This window comes from Lethenteron reissneri, chromosome 8 (genome assembly GCF_015708825.2).
Source record: "Lethenteron reissneri isolate LAM-NWPU_2019-01 chromosome 8, ASM1570882v1, whole genome shotgun sequence".
In the NCBI taxonomy this organism is placed as follows: domain Eukaryota; kingdom Metazoa; phylum Chordata; class Hyperoartia; order Petromyzontiformes; family Petromyzontidae; genus Lethenteron; species Lethenteron reissneri.
The window spans coordinates 2527625-2540446 of NC_083786.1; the positions used below are offsets into that span (position 1 = coordinate 2527625).

At 45.9% G+C, this 12822-nt stretch overlaps 1 protein-coding gene across 1 annotated transcript; it reads left to right on the forward strand.

Moving 5' to 3' along the window:
• The first annotated feature begins 400 nt into the window (after window positions 1-400).
• On the forward strand, window positions 401-6963 carry C8H1orf115 (chromosome 8 C1orf115 homolog). Its single transcript, XM_061578544.1, has 2 exons — window positions 401-1130; window positions 3713-6963. The coding sequence occupies exons 1-2, from the start codon at window positions 726-728 to the stop codon at window positions 3830-3832; spliced, it is 525 nt and encodes a 174-aa protein (XP_061434528.1). The 5' UTR covers window positions 401-725; the 3' UTR covers window positions 3833-6963.
• The last annotated feature ends 5859 nt before the right edge of the window (window positions 6964-12822 follow it).

A 12822-nucleotide genomic window follows, 5' to 3' on the forward strand; every position in this document is an offset into this window, starting at 1 on the left:
GTGTGAGCGCAGTAGTAGGGGCGGTTAGCGCACTGCGCAAATGAAACCCGGCCACCCGAGTTTTATTCCCGCTCATGGCCAACACCGGTGACGATTATCTGCAGCGGTCCTGGGCCTCCCCTAGGTCGACTCAGCCTCAATTGCGTACCTAGTATGATGTGTTAAACAAAACAAGCAAAAAACATCGTCACGAGGGAGACAAAGGCGGTCGGGCGTGGCGCTGGCCATCCTACCCCCTTCGTGTGCCGTGCCGGCAGCCTTCATAGGTGCTGCTCGCTAACAGCCCTTCTTTGTCTTTGTTTCATGCCTCACTCCTCACTCGCAGCGACGTGGTCGGTTACGCCCTAAACTCGGTCACTGATGGGGGGGGGGGTGGTCGGCTCAGGAATCCAAAGTCCAGCCAGCCTAGCAGCAACAGCATCAGCATCCTCGATAGAGTGATGTCGACACACTTGGTTGGGATTTTGTCACAACAATGTCAGTTGCCGTCAGGCGGGCCGGCGCAGACGGCTGAGCGTGGGATACACGCACGCGCGGCTGTCATGGTCGAAGAGGTCTAAAGCCAAGAACTTCGGAAGCGCTCTCCGTTCACTTTACCGCAAGACGTCTCACGCTGCAGGCCGGTGACTGGCGGTCACTCGCATTCGAAGAGTCCATAGGAACGAGGCACCGTGAAGCGTGCCGAGAGTTGTACCGCATTCCAATCTCTACCGCGCGTCGTCATCATGGTCATGGGTATCAGCAAAGAGCTGCATCGGGACGACGCCAAGGACGGCAGCAAGGGGTTTAAGAAGCTTTTCTCGCTGCGCCGAACCAAGAAGGGCAGAGAGAAGCAGCGGGAAGAGCAGGCGCAGGTGGAGGAGGAGGATGAGAGTGGATCTCGAGGACTCGAGAACAGCGCATTCGCTCCGCGGGACCGTGAGCTCGGGGGAGACGCGGGGCAGGCCGATTCCCCCGGCTGGCAGGCGGTCTGGGCTGACGGCTTCCACGAGCAGGGCTCCTCCGTGGGTGCTCGGGTCAGGCTGGGCAACATCGCCCCGCTGCCCGACAGGTACGAGCAGCTGGTGACGGACGAGGAGAAGGAGGAGAGGAAACGGATGAAGAAAGAGAAGCACAAGAAGTACAGGAAGGTCTGTGTGTGTGTTGTGTGTGTGTTTGTCTGTCGGTCTGTGATGACGACCTGACCCGGCGACCCGAGTTCGATTTCCACTCACGGCCGCCAACACCACGTGGCGATTATCTGTACCGGGCCTGGGCATCGTCTAGGTCGAGTCAGCCTCAAAATGAGTATCTGGTGCGTTGTGTAAAAGCATTTCCACGAGGGAGACAAAGATGACCGGGCGTGGTGCTGGCCACCTGCCCCCTCGTGTGCCACAGTGCCGGCTGTCTTAGGTGCTGCTCGTTAACGCAAGAGTCTGTTTAAGGCTATTCGGGGGATATTAGTGTTGCATTCCGATGCCCTCTCTCTCCCACTCTCTCACTTTAATCTACTTTCACTTATTCATGATTTTAAGGGTTAATTCTGAAGTATTCACGTGAGAATTTGAGTTCATAAGCCGTGAGTTTTTTGTCTCTCTCTCTAACAATGAACGATGGTGGTTCAATCTGCTCTTTAAAAGTGTTAGTTTATAAGGTAATGCGTGTAATATTGACGCTTTATGATGTGGTACCAGACATCTATACATCTACCGTATTGTCTGGAGTAAAAGACGCATCGGAAAGAAAGACGTGCGGATCCCACACAAATGTTGTGTTTGCTTTAAGATACATTTATCTGAAAAAGTTGGTCTTATAAATCGGAGAATACGACACTACTTAATTCAACTCGGGTAAGACGGCTTGCTCATTTCGCAACGACACGTTCATGCGATTTTGAGGACATCCCAGAAGTAATGGTGTCAATTAAAGATAATAACAGGCAGGGATGCAAATGATCTGTGCACGTGACGGTGACAATGGAGACGTGATGCCGTGCACCGCAGCACAACACGCGTCTCCACGTGCAATGTTACTTACGAGACAAAAAACGAAGATCCTCCGTGTATCAATTCTCGATTTGAAGTTTTCGTGACTGCAAGGATTAATACTCTTTGTTTTTTGTGGTAAAGTCACGTAGGTAAAAAATTTAATAAGTTAAATCACGACGTTTCGGGCGCAACACAAGCGTCCTTCTTCAGGTGGGGACAATTTATCAAAGTGTATCCTCCGTGTACCCTTGGAAATACATGGGGCAAGTGCTGTTCGCGAGCACCTATTAAGTAAGGCCGGAACAGCGCACGAGGTTGTGGGTGGATGTGACCATCACCACGCTCGGCTGTTTTTGTTATCCCCAACGGTGATGTCTACACGCCGGACCAGGGACACTCGTTTAAGGCCGAGTGGACCTCGGGGAGGCCCAGCACCGGTTCAATTATTCGTCACTGGTGATGGCTCGTGGGCAGGGAATCACTACACCACCTCTACGCCACCTAAACACAAACATTGTCCATGCACAGAAGTGGCTTTAAACATCACGAGAAACTATTCTTTGGTTCTTTCGGTAAAGTCACGTAGGAACCTTCCTACCCGTGCGAGTTGTGTGTGTGGGTTATCTTCAGAGGTGGGACAAAGTCATTGTTATGCAAGTCCAAGTCGAGTCTGAAGTCATCAAATTCATGACTCGAGTCTGACTCGAGTCCAAGTCACATGACTCGAGTCCACATCTCAGAGGTGGGACAAAGTCATTGTTATGCAAGTCCAAGTCGAGTCTGAAGTCATCAAATTCATGACTCGAGTCTGACTCGAGTCCAAGTCACATGACTCGAGTCCACACCTCAGAGGTGGGACAAAGTCATTGTTATGCAAGTCCAAGTCGAGTCTGAAGTCATCAAATTCATGACTCGAGTCTGACTCGAGTCCAAGTCACATGACTCGAGTCCACACCTCAGAGGTGGGACAAAGTCATTGTTATGCAAGTCCAAGTCGAGTCTGAAGTCATCAAATTCATGACTCGAGTCTGACTCGAGTCCAAGTCACATGACTCGAGTCCACACCTCTGGTTATCTTGACCATACTTCACCATGCTGGTCAGTACGGGGTGTTGTGGAAGCATAGTAGAGTACAACAGTGGATGCTGCTGCACTGTTGTCTTGCTTTGCAGAGCATGGTCACACAGCCTATGACACATTTTAAGTAAAGCATTGTGATCACCCATCTGAAAACTGTCCAGATTCCAGGCTGCTTAACTTCCATGATCTTGTGAGATCGGACGCATTGTGTTCCGCAGTGGCGAGATGTTAACTCCCTCGCCTGGTGTGCAGGAGGTCGTGAGTATGATCGCGACCCTGACGCCTGCTGTATATTTAAAGTTTGCACGTTCTCCACGTGGGCTCGTGAATTTTCTCCGAGTGCTCCGGTTTTTCCCGCCACGTTTATTAAACACGCGTATAGAGTATTTGGCTGATATACATTTTCACGTGATAAGCCACTTTATTGATCTATATTTCGTGCCCAGGTCGCTTCTGAAAAAGAGCTACATAGCTTAGTGGGCCTTACCTGGTAAATAAAAAAATAATATAGTTTAGTTAGTGTTTAAATAGTTGAATCTTAGGGTGCGCTGATGCTACATTGTTCGATCCCCGGTTAGACAATTTGCGAGAGATGTATCAAATTTGGCACATTTGGGCCATGACGCCGTGATGGACGACGACCCCGTGCACCACTCTCTTCGCAGAACGTGGGCCGGGCCCTGCGGCGTAGCTGGACCTACTTCGTCACGGGCCTCACCTCGGCCACCAATTTCTACGTCTCTCCGTGGGCGGCCGCCTCCGTCATGAGGACGTCCTCCAAGTGACCTGCGACCTCCACCCACCCACCCACCCATCTCAACCGGACGTCGCCTTCACTTCCATTGCTCCAACGGTCAACGATCAACTTGCGGGCAGCTGGGGTGAGAGCGTTCGACACCGGAGGAGGATTACTGAAGGAGAGGCAGTGGCTCACTCCTGCGAGAAGTTCCATAATCAGCCCGCGTCTTTGCCAAAGCATTGAAATGTGTTTAACAAAATGCAATTAATTGATGAAAAAAAACACCGCAGCTTTGTTTTTTTTTACCCTGCCATTCGCATGCAAGGGTGGCACACATCTTGGCTCAAAACGATGATTAATGAACGCTTCATATTTTGTGGCAGAGGAAGGTGAGGTTAACGCTCGTGTCCGAGTACTGGGCCAGGCCTGGTGAGATTCTGCGGTTGAGTGTGAACGGGCACTTGAAATTAAGCCAGTTTCTAGTGTGCGGCGAGTTACGTGGTCTCAGCCCGTTCGCCAATGCACAAAACACCGTACAGTATTTCGTCTTTCGCTTAATTTGGTTTAACATTTCTGTGTTTTGCTAAAGCGCACAAATTAAACACTGTGCTGTGTATGAGATGAAGGGGGTGAGTGGTGGCGCCGTGGTTGTGTCGCACTGCAATACGACGAAGAACCCAGCAAGTTCGAGTTTGAGTCCCGGCTGGGGTGCTACGTACCATACTATGGGTAGAGCTGTGGCTTAAACAGCACCGCACAGACACAAACGAATACATTTTTATTTGTATTTCATACGTAGGCTTTCACGACGAACACTACGATTTATCATTGGTTTATTTTGGGTTAGGTCGCAGTGAAGAAATGTGTCGTAAATCTTCCTCCCCCCAGCGCAGCCGATTCATAAAATAGTGTCACGTGAATCGAACGTCCCAAATTAATATACCGCTTCGCACCACACTGGTGTGTGTTGCTGCAGCAGCAGTAAATGTGCAACGTTTGAGTCACGTGACACTTTTATGAATTGTCCGCGTCGGGTGGAGGAGGTTTTTGTTTTTTACGACACACATTTTTACACCGCCTAAACCAAAAGAAGCCAATTGTGATTCACAAGCGAGAATGATTATACGCGTGGGAAATGTGGTTGGGACAATGCGAGCAGTCGGATTGGGACTCTCCGTGAGAGATGCTGAAGATAGCGCAAGGCTAAAAGCATCCGCCGTGGGCATCAATCCTCAGCGATGAGGATGACACCAGATCGACACAGACACTGGCACAAACAAAGACAAAGATACTCCATATGCCTGTAACAGACTGTTGGGGCAAGTGCTGTTAGCGAGCACCTATGAAGGCCGGCACGGCACACAAGGGGGTGGGTGGCCAACACCACGCCCGGCCGCCTTTGTCTCCCCAGTGGTGATGTTTAAACACCATACACAAGGTACTCATTTGAGGCCGAGTCGACCTAGGAGAGGCCCAGGACCGACTCAGATAATCGTCACCGGTGTTGGCCGTGAGCAGGAATCGAACTTGGTTTCGCCGGGTTCGTAGTGCAGCGCGCTAACCACTACACCACCGCTCCCTCACTGGCACACACACACACACGTGTTCACACGAGCACACACACACGTGTATGCAGGCATACACATCGACAGACAGAATAACCAGTGATGTACCCATCTGTTGTCAACACGAAGACCGAATTTCTGAATATTTACTTGCTAAGGCAACGCCGACCCTCGTAACAATGGCACTTGTAGTCGTCGTTTATTTCGCCTGGATGGCTGAATTAGTTGTGTTTCAGCTGACACGGGAATAGGTAACAGGCGGAGCCAGCGCGAGAAGGGGTGATCGTCTCCCATGCAATCCAAACTACGGGCCGTGCAGTAAACCCACTGCGGTCTGCCCCCCTTGAACCGAGGAGGAACAGCAAAACGACACGAACTCTCTCCCCGAAGCTCTCTCGCCGTGACCAGCAGCAGACCTTGACAATGGCATTTAGCTCCTGAGCATATTGCTTTCATCAAACGCAATTACAGAATGCATACGGATATAGAACAAGAGATACACAGGGTATCTTCTTTCACACGACAAACATCACTTGATGCAGTGATGTTAGCTGTGACGGTCCCACCTGATGACGGAGACTTGTGTTGCCTCCGAAACGTCGTGATTTATTATTTTATTTCTATTATTAATTGTATTTTTATTTTTTACCTACGTGACTTTACCGAAAAAGCCTAAGAGTATAAACATCGGTAGTTTAAAAAAATTAATTAATCGTGACAATGACATACTTACTAAAAGCTAACAGCCATTGCATTTTTGGCTCTTTTTGAACCCCTGTATTTTAATAATTTTTATCACAACACTGATCGTAGCACTTATTTTTAGTGCCTTGTTAATCCACTGCTGGATGGCTTCGCCACTCCATGTTAGGCACGGGATTTTTTTTTACCATACCTCACCACTCTGGTACTTATCAGTCGGTGAGGTTGGTGCCCAGAAACGCAAGCACACATTTCACCTCGAAACATTTCGTTCATATCGGCAGCGCGAAGTAAAGCGAAGCAGAATTTGGCATAATTGAAGTTGTTTTTGTTCTTACTTGATTTCACAAACCAATTTAGAAAATATAGGTTTAAAAAAAAATCGTATTTGTCTACTACTGTCATGGGATCTCCTTTGCCAGTACCAACATATAATAGGTTTTTCCCCTTTTTTTCCTACGCCTTTTGGCGTCCTCTGGTCTAACACCGTTTGAGACGAGGCTCAAAAGAAAGCTGTCTCTGGTGTGGACCAATCGGTTTCAAAGACAATGCATATATTATCAGAGTATGTTTTTTTGCATTCTGACTACAAGCATTGTGGTTAATGCAGACATGATTCCTTGTAAAAGGTTTCAGTTTGGTGTTTTAACATCTTAACACCTTCTAGATTTGAAGTTTTCGTGACTGCAAGGATCCATACTCTTGGTTCTTTTGGTAAAGTCACGTAGGTAAAGAAAATAAAAGATAAAAATTAATAAATTAAATCACGCAACACAAGTGTCCGTCATCAGGCTGGGACAACCACAGTAAGAAACAATTGCTGAAGTAGGCAAAAGAGCTGATTGTGACAAGGGATTATACTGGTAGGAACCTCTTGGTTACACCAACCCACAGGGGATTATTGTGTCCGTCGTGCAGGGAGGGGCTAGGTGGGGAGGGAAGGGTGGGGAGGGGCTAGGTGGGGAGGGAGGGGCTGGGTGGGGTGGGGCTGGGTGGGGAGGGTGGGGCTGGGTGGGGAGGGTGGGGAGGGGCTGGGTGGGGAGGGTGGGGCTGGGTGGGGGGTGGGGAGGGGAGGGGCTGGTCACCCCGTGGTGCCCTTATAAAACTCAACGTTTAACCTACTCACGCCGGCTTGTGCCCGCCCTCACAGTCGGGCATATTTGCGGAATACACCACGCCGCCGTTGACCCTGGCCATTGACCGAGCAACCCAACGTTCCTACCAGCTCCCTCCGCAGGAATGTGTTAGAGCTGAGAAAGGGGGAGGAGCCAAGGGGAGTGTGGGGGCGGGGCCTGCCACTCTCCTCTGACCTACGCCCCGCCCCCACACTCCCCTTGGCTCCTCCCCCTTCCTCAGCTATATAATCTCTTGTCACAGCAGCTCTTTGGCCCACTTCAGCAATTCTTTCTTGCTGTGGTTGTCCCCTCCTGATGACGGACGCTTGTGTTGCGCCCGCAACGTCGTGATTGAATTTATTTATTTGTATCTTTTATTTTATTTTTTATTTTCTTTACCCACGTGACTTTACCGAAAGAACCAATAATATCTTAACACCTGTTTTGTTGCCAGAAAAAAAGGGGGAAACCCCGATTATCGTCTACTACTGTGTTGTAAAATCAGTTTCGGTTACAGCATTTGGTAAAAGTCTACGCATTCAATTCTGAGCCACTTTACACAGAACTAAACATTGCCAATTATATACTTTTATTTTTTTATTTTTAAGGCAGTATAATTGATGAATGTGTATCACTGAGGTAGAGCCAGCCACCTACTATGAATAGAATATGCATTTCAATGGATATATTACATGATGATGAATGCCATCTGTATTTATGATATGCAATGTTGATTTAATCCAGTCTCTTCCCTGTGTACATCATTTGATTGCAAATTATAATGCGTCTGGAGAAGTGAAACACACTATAACCGTAAAAGAAACGTTGTGAACGCCATTTTTTTTTCTCACCAATTATATCTTCACGTTATTTGCACACTCGCTCCTGTTCATCTTGCATTTGCAGCCGTGGTTGTCTATGCGAGCGTTGTGTACTCTACACGCGTGTTCGTGGGCCTTATCTGGTAGAATAAAGAATAAAAGTGTATTCCATTGCCCCCCCCCCCCCTCGTCGTTCACTTGTCCACCAACTAAAGCAGCGGAGGCCAACGGCGTCTCTTCTCTCAAGCCGCCTTGTACCGGCTCGTAGACGCCTACACGTGGCTCTGTCGAAGGGGGCATGACGTCGAACGCACGATCACAGCAGCAAAGATTAATGAATTAAGGTTGCGTGACATGATACCTATATTATAGACACACTTGGCTCAACACGTAGGCTTTCGCGACCAATATTGCCCAAAAGAGGTTTATTTTTGGATTACATCGCGTCAATATAAATGTGTCGTTAAAGCCTCCACCACCCGAAGGGTTTAGCGACGCATTTTACATTTACGCGATGTAAGCCCCCAAAAAACCTCTATTACACACAACACTAGGCTCTTTGCAGAACTCATAGCTCTTGAGCATCCAATCTCTCCAATCAGTTTAAGTGAGCAAAACTACTTTGTGATTGCATGTCCTTATTCATGGCAGCTCCTGGTTGTGAAATTCTTCCAAAGACGCCGTTCGTGTAGCCATCAACCGCATCAGAAACATCCAACAGGCCGATGCGCACGTCTCCTTCACGAATGGAGCATTGAAGACACGAGCCACGGAAGAGCGATTGTGGCCATGCGACCCAGACTATGGACCGTACGGTAAAGCGCGGCACCTGTTTGTCTTTCCCACGGCACCTCCGATTAGCGCGGTTGGCTACGTACGGTGCGAAAGAAGTTCAACATACACACAGTCTGCAAAACCACAGGAACTCTCTCCTGAAGCTCTCGAGTCGTGGCTAGCAGACCTCGACATTTCGTTCTTGAACATTTTTTTTCCCATACGCAAGAATAGAACACGAATGGATAACATAACGCACGTAAAAGTTATTTCTTTTCAGAGCGTAAAAAAAAAAATCAAGCAGAACATTAACATCTTTACATTGTATTTCTTTATTCATTATATTCTTTTACAAACACTGCATAATCGCACTACTTTTATGTTTTAGCATTCCTTAAAAAAGTTAAATTAGAACAAACACAAACTTCAAAAGCCACAGGACCTCGTGTATATTCATATAATCTTTTAATTAAACTTTATACGTCCCTGATTTTTCGTCCAAAAAAACCAAACTATAGCCTCTGCAGTAAAAACCCGTGGACACGTAAAAAATAAAGTTTAATAAATACTATAGACATTCAGCTGTGTGTTAGGAGCCGAGTAGCAAGTCGTTTTTCAAGTTGTTAAACAGCCATCGTGGACAAATGAAGACAAAGTATAACGTGATATATTAACATCCCGGTTATTGTTCTGCAACGATGTATTAACATCCATATTAGAGGTGTTTTGGGTTAGATCGCGTAAATATAATAATGTGTCGTTAAAAACCCACCACCACCCGACACAGCCAACTAGCAATGGTTGTCACGTAAACAGAACGTGCCAATTCGTCACTAGTACAGCATCACCGGTGTGTTGGAGGGCCAAGCCACAACATTTACAATCTGAGTACGACGTGATTACAACTAGCTTCATCAGGCGACAGCCAGATTTGTGGAGAAGTCCACCTGTTTCGTTCCTTATATAGAGGCGCAGATGTGGTGACCACGGTTCTGCGCTCTTGCGACACTTGGGGGAGGGGGATTACAGAGGCAACGTACATTATGCATTATGCGAGCCCTTTGCACTTGTCCTTCCTGTCTATTGTGTATTAAAATAGCCGTACCAACGGTATTCCCTATTGAAGTAAGCTACCCTTTGTAGGCATGCAGGACGAGTTCAAAGGGCTCGCATAATGCATAATGTACGTTGCCTCTATATAAGTAATGAAACAGGTGGACTTCTCCACAAATCTGGCTGTCGCCTGATGAAGCGAGTTGTAATTACTGGCGAAACGTCGTACTCAGATTGTAAATGTTGTGGCTGTACAAGTGACGAATTGGCCACTTTCTGTTAACGTGACAACCCTTACTAGTTGGCTGTGTTGGGTGGTGGCGGGTTTAACGACACATTTATATATCTACGCGATCAAAACCCAAAAAATCTCTATTATGAATATTGGTCGCGAAAGCCTACGTGTTAAACATGTATTAACATGTCACGCAAACGTTTTAAAAGTCGTATTTAAATTGAGTGACTGTAAAATTGTGGAACAAATTGAATTTAGAGGCTGAGAGCCTAATTCATGTGCTGCCAAAAAAGCACTTTTTACCAATATTTGCTGGAAAATAACCAAATTGCCACGATTTCCTGGCAATTAATTTTTCTGCGAAACATTGGTGGAAGCTGCTGCAATCCTGAACATGAACGAGGCCCTTGAAGCGTTAAGCGAAATGGGGTTTTATCACAGAATGAACATTTTCTATTAAAATTGCACTTATCTTAATCACAAGGTTAAGGTTAGAGTAAATGTAATGAGACAAAATGTATACAGTGGGATTGTACACGGGTCATTTAAATGTAATGAAGAAGTTGCAGAAAAGGGGGTAAACAATTCATGTCAGTGGCGACTGCTTTAATATCGTTCATCTCTGTGAAAATGAAGAGATGTGGGTGAAAACAGAACACATTTTGGAAACTTCCACTGTATAGTGGCAAACCAGGTAAATTGACAATGTGTTTTTACCGACTCATTTCTAAAATTGGGATTAGTCACTTAAGTCGATTAACTCAACTGCTTTATTTTGTGTGAATACTCAAGACCTCTTTAAAATGGTGGCTGCCCAAACAAAACAGCCTGCCATGCGGAAGGCAGGGAACCCCCTATAAGCCACACCCAGCTTGATGGGGCTGTCATTAAGCCCCGCCCACATCACCTCCCGGCCATCGGGCACCACGTGGTGGCAGCAGACGTGAGACTTTTTTTTTATCCCACTGTTTGTGTTATCCGATTAGTCGAGTAATCGGGCCGATAATTGGTAGGGTTATTAATTACTCACGCAATTGGATATCCCAATGATAACGAAAATACCCTCACACATATTTAGCAAGTACAGTGTTAGTATGAGCTCTCAATAATTGTATACATCAATCTAGAACAGGTTAGGTTTACAAATTATGGCGCAATGATGTAAAACATATGGTCCTAACCTTTGCAGGGCTGCATTGTTCAAAGGATAATGAAGTGGCCATTTTGTTTTTACCAGCCAGAGACCACAGGCAAGCGACTCCATTTTTAAATGTGCAAGTCTCCAAGTGACATTGGCCAAAATTCAAACTCACGTTGATACACGGAGTGACTCGAAACCCAGTCTCTTGGACTGAGCCAGTGATTTTGAAATCTGCTGGTGTATCAGTGTGCATGAACATCACCCCTGATGACACAACCGCATACTATGTCCGAACACTTGAATCTCAGCTTCCAATGTCACTCGTGATCCCTTTGCAAGCAGTGCTTTCTTTTATGGTCACGAAGCGCTCTGGAAACAATAGAAAGCCAATAGCAGCGTGGGGACGGGAAGTTACGCTGCATGTCAGATGACGGCTTAAACAATAAACGGTGGATCAAACAGCACTGAGGCAATGTCGAATTCCTCGCAGCCGGACCAACAACCCCCCTACCCTCAAACTTTGACGCTCGTTTTATGTAAATTTATTTTTAAGCATAACAGCTCCTTCGTCAAACGCATCATCATCACTTTGTTGTCTATCTCGTGCCTCCCATCAAGAACATCGAGGTGCCGAGACATCTTTTACCTCGGTGACATTTGAAAGTACGAATTGAATACATTTTCGACGGAGGACCTCTTTAGACTTGGGAGCCCCGAGTGTTGTTTATTTGCCCCATTCAGGACAGCAATGGGATCAGTTTCGTTAACCTAGATTTCCAAACTCTATCAACTGCTAATCGCATATCACTAGACGTCTGTAAGGTCTAATTTGTAAGAAATCCCTTTCAGTTTGTGTCGAGAGATATGAAAGGAGGCATATTACCCGCTTTTCGAATGTGTTATTTATATTCTTCACAAGGATGCTAAATTATTTCATGTTATATCTTCACAAGAATTAATTACACTTTTGCAACACTTACAATAATGTGCACAGTATACACTTACGACCCGGTCCAAGCATGTAGTCAGATAGTGTAATTATACTTTCATGTTGAAAATCCACATCTTGACTATATTATGTAACTATTAAAGTTGCTGCGGTTTACTAATAAGACCTTTTCATTTATTGTTGATACAGGAAAGTGTGAAGAATTTGCCTGCAACAACAGCATTTTATTACACAAAGACAAGTGGCACGAAACTGAACTACAGAAATCCTTTCCTTTAAAGGTTGCTTTCTTCCAAGCACAAATATGCACAGCAAGATTGGGATACATTTGACAAAAAACTTGATTCTGCGAAATTAAGGAGGAAAAAATAAGAATTAACCATCTCAGATTTTCTGATACACGCAATTATAACCAATGGGATTCATTCGCCATAGTTCTGCTTGAACATAAGAAAAAAATATTATTTATTTAATAAGCGTAGCCACACGTTTAACATTTCAATGTCTACTTAAAAGTATTAACTTCCAAGTTTTTAAATATTGCAACAAATTAGTTAGATTTTTGTTCAAGCTAAACTGTCACAAACAAAATATTGTGCCTCTTAAAACGTGTGTTAAGCTTCATTCGTAGGTTTTCAAGACCAATATTATGATTCACAATTAACCCAATGGAAACTAAAT